At 38.6% G+C, this 3301-nt stretch overlaps 1 protein-coding gene across 1 annotated transcript; it reads left to right on the forward strand.

Moving 5' to 3' along the window:
• LOC141649119 (uncharacterized) lies at window positions 1-2286 on the forward strand. Its single transcript, XM_074457818.1, has 3 exons — window positions 1-475; window positions 905-1398; window positions 1996-2286. The coding sequence occupies exons 1-3, from the start codon at window positions 1-3 to the stop codon at window positions 2284-2286; spliced, it is 1260 nt and encodes a 419-aa protein (XP_074313919.1).
• Window positions 2287-3301: the final 1015 nt, after the last annotated feature.

Below are 3301 nucleotides of genomic sequence, written 5' to 3' on the forward strand. Positions count from 1 at the left end.
ATGCTAAAGCATCTGAAGAAGGGACTTGCATATGATGATGCTGATCTGTTGAGAATGCCTTTCACGGCTAAAGAGGTTACAAAGGCTGTTTTCCAAATGGGTGCTTTGAAATCACCGGGTCCGGATGGCATACCGGCTATCTTTTACCAGAAATGTTGGCACCTGTTCAAAAAGGATTTTACAAAAGCAGTTCTGTCAACGCTTAATTCGGGTGTGGTTCTTCGGGAGGCCAATAGACCTTGCATCACACTGGTACCAAAGTGTGATAATCCAGAGGAAGTTCAAGACTACAAACATATAAGCTTGTGCAACGTCTTCATGAGAGTGGTCACGAAATGCATCACAAACCGCCTTCTTAAATTCATGGGTTTACTGGTTGGACCTTATCAAAATGCTTTTATATCAGGAAGGAACATTACAGATAATATTCTTCTAGCACATGAAACGATCCACAAGATTAACTCACACAAAAAAGGTAAATATAGGAACTTCGCTTTTAAAGCCGATATGAGTAAGACTTATGATCGAATTAAATGAGATTTTCTCAAAGCCGTACTTGAAAAATTCGGTTTTCCAGATAGTCTAATTAGACTTATTATGGGTTGCGTTACTACCGTCACTTATGAGGTGCTCATTAATGGTTCACCTCTTCAACAATTCCAACCGAGGTGTAGGCTACATCAAGGTGACCCCTTATCCCCGTACCTCTTTATTCCGTGCATGGAGGTTATGTCCAGCAATGTGGAATATCCGCAATCTATGGGCCAACTAAAAGGAATCCAACTTTGTCGGGGTCTAGCTCCCTTAACTCACCTTTTCTTTGCGGATGACTCGGTTTTCTTTCTCCAGGACAAAGGTATGTCTTTTGGACATCTGAAACGAATTTTAAACGATTATTGTGCAGCATCGGGCCAGCTTCTGAATGAAGGGAAATCTGGAATTATCTTCAGTCCTAACACAAAGTTAGGAAAAGTACGGACTTGTCTAAAGGTGATGAATATTCGTAATAACAAGGGTATAGGGAAATACTTGGGTTTGCCGACTGAGTTCCAGACGTCTAAGAAGGATGTTTTCAAAGGTCTCATTGATAATGTTACGAAGCGTATCTCTTCATGGAATGGGGTTTTTCTCTCACCGGCTAGGAGGCTTACGCTCATCTCATCCATCCTATCAAATATCTCTATTTATTTTCTATCGGTTTTCAAAATACCGGTAAATGTGACAAATAAGATTAGCTCTCTTTTGTCGCATTTTTGGTGGAGTGGATGTAGATCAGGGAAGTCGCTTCACTGGTGTAGCAGAACTTTCACTAGTTTACCGAAGAGTAAAGGGGGCCTCGGTATTCGGAATATAGAATGCCTGAACCAAGCTCTCCTAGCGAAACATGCATGGCGTCTGGTAAGTAATGATAACTCTTTTTTTAGCATTACTTTTAGGGAAAAGTTTTTCAGGAATAGTATCTTCAAGGATGGGATGAAGCCGTCAATTGTGGGTTCTGGTTCTTGGGGGGCAAGAAGTATCGGACATGGCATGAGATTTATTATGGATAATATTGCATGGAAACCAGGGGGGACTCTAATCTTAGGGTCCGTTTGGATACAATTTTAGGAGGGAAGGAGAGGGGAGGTGAAGGGAGGGGAGAGAAGGGGAGGGCAAATGCGATGTGGGTGTTTGGATAACAAAAATTATAAAGGGAAATGGAAGGGGAGGAAGGAGGGAGATGAAGAATGGATGGAGGATTGAAGGATGTTGGTGGTATAATTAGAGTCCAAATAATATTTTCTTTCCAAATCTTGCCACCCTTGGAAAGATTATAGTTTGTTCCATAGGAGAGAAAATAAGTCCTCTCATTTCTCTCCCCTTCCATTTCCTTTCTCCCATATTTTTTATCCAAACAAAGAAAATTAAATCCCTCCCTTTCCCTCCCCCCCCCCCCCTCTCCAATTCCTTCAATCCAAACGGACCCTAAATGTTTGGACAAGTAGATGGGTCCAGGGAAATATGCCGAACCCGAAGGATGAATGGTTGGATATGGATTTCAGCTTTCTTAAGGACTTGCGGGTTAAAGATTTATGTTACAATGAAGGGGGCTGGAATGAAGAGTTGATCAAGCTAGTCTCTGATGAAGAAAGTGTTGCAAGGATCTTGATTATTCCGCTAAGAGCTCAAACTAAAGATGAGGTGTTCTGGCCTTTTTCAAAGGATGGAACGTACAATGTTAAGAGTGGGTATGGTGTTATTTTCAGCAGTTTCTTTGAACGGAAGGGATGTAATAACACCCCGTAATTTCGGACCGTTAATATATTGCGGAAGTAATTTATTAATCAAGTAAAATTTGATATTGATGTATTTGAAGTAATAATAATTCAAAGAAATATAATTTTATTATATTTTGAAGAAAAGTAATTATTTTGATAGTTTCGAAATGTTTAAAAATAGTTTAAACCGTGTAAAAACTTTTTATTTCGAAATAAGGGCATATCGGGGAAAAATGACAATTCTTTTGAAAATTGGGCAAACGATTTTGGAAATGGGTTGTATGAGTATTCAATTTTCTTGTAATCTCGTGTTTAAGAACTTTGGTCTTGTCGGAATTTGCATTTGACAAGCGGTTCTAATTATTATCGAAACGAGCCAAAACCGACTCGTAAAATCCCGACTAAAACCCGCTCCCTTCCTCCTTTCCTCTCCTATCCCGCGGCACCCCCTCCTTTCCCCTTCCTTTTTCTGATTTTTCTTACCAACTTCATCTTCCTCTATGTTCTAAAACCTTCCAAAACACCATTTTTATACAACTTAAGCTTTTTAAGCCAAATTTCACCATAACTTTCTCATTTCTAGTCGGATTTTCATAAAATTTATATTTCCGGAATCCTCTCTTCGAGATCTACAACCTAGTATGTTTTAATTTCAGTTTTCTTGATGTTGATTTAAGACGAATTTGGGTAATTTCGGTTTTTTTTGTACTTATTATTGTGTTTTTATTGTTTATTTAGGTGAAGAATTGGAAGACGAGTTTGGGGACTCGTATATTGTTGAAGATAGTGGCTAGTTGTGTGTTAGGGTTTGGTATTCAAGGTGCTAATTGCTCATTTTCTAGCTTAAGGTAACATATTTCGAGTTACTCGACGAATAATCGTCACATTCTTTGCTTTTTGTATGTTTTTGTGATTTTTATTTGAGTAATTTGTTTCACATGATAAAATGGGTTGCATGCATGTCTTTTGTTAGTTTAAATTCTCATAATAGTATAGAAATGGAATGGGAACGATTAAGTAATGCTTAAAACGGAGTTAAAATG

The sequence above is a fragment of the Silene latifolia genome, chromosome 3, assembly GCF_048544455.1.
Source record: "Silene latifolia isolate original U9 population chromosome 3, ASM4854445v1, whole genome shotgun sequence".
Classification (NCBI taxonomy): domain Eukaryota; kingdom Viridiplantae; phylum Streptophyta; class Magnoliopsida; order Caryophyllales; family Caryophyllaceae; genus Silene; species Silene latifolia.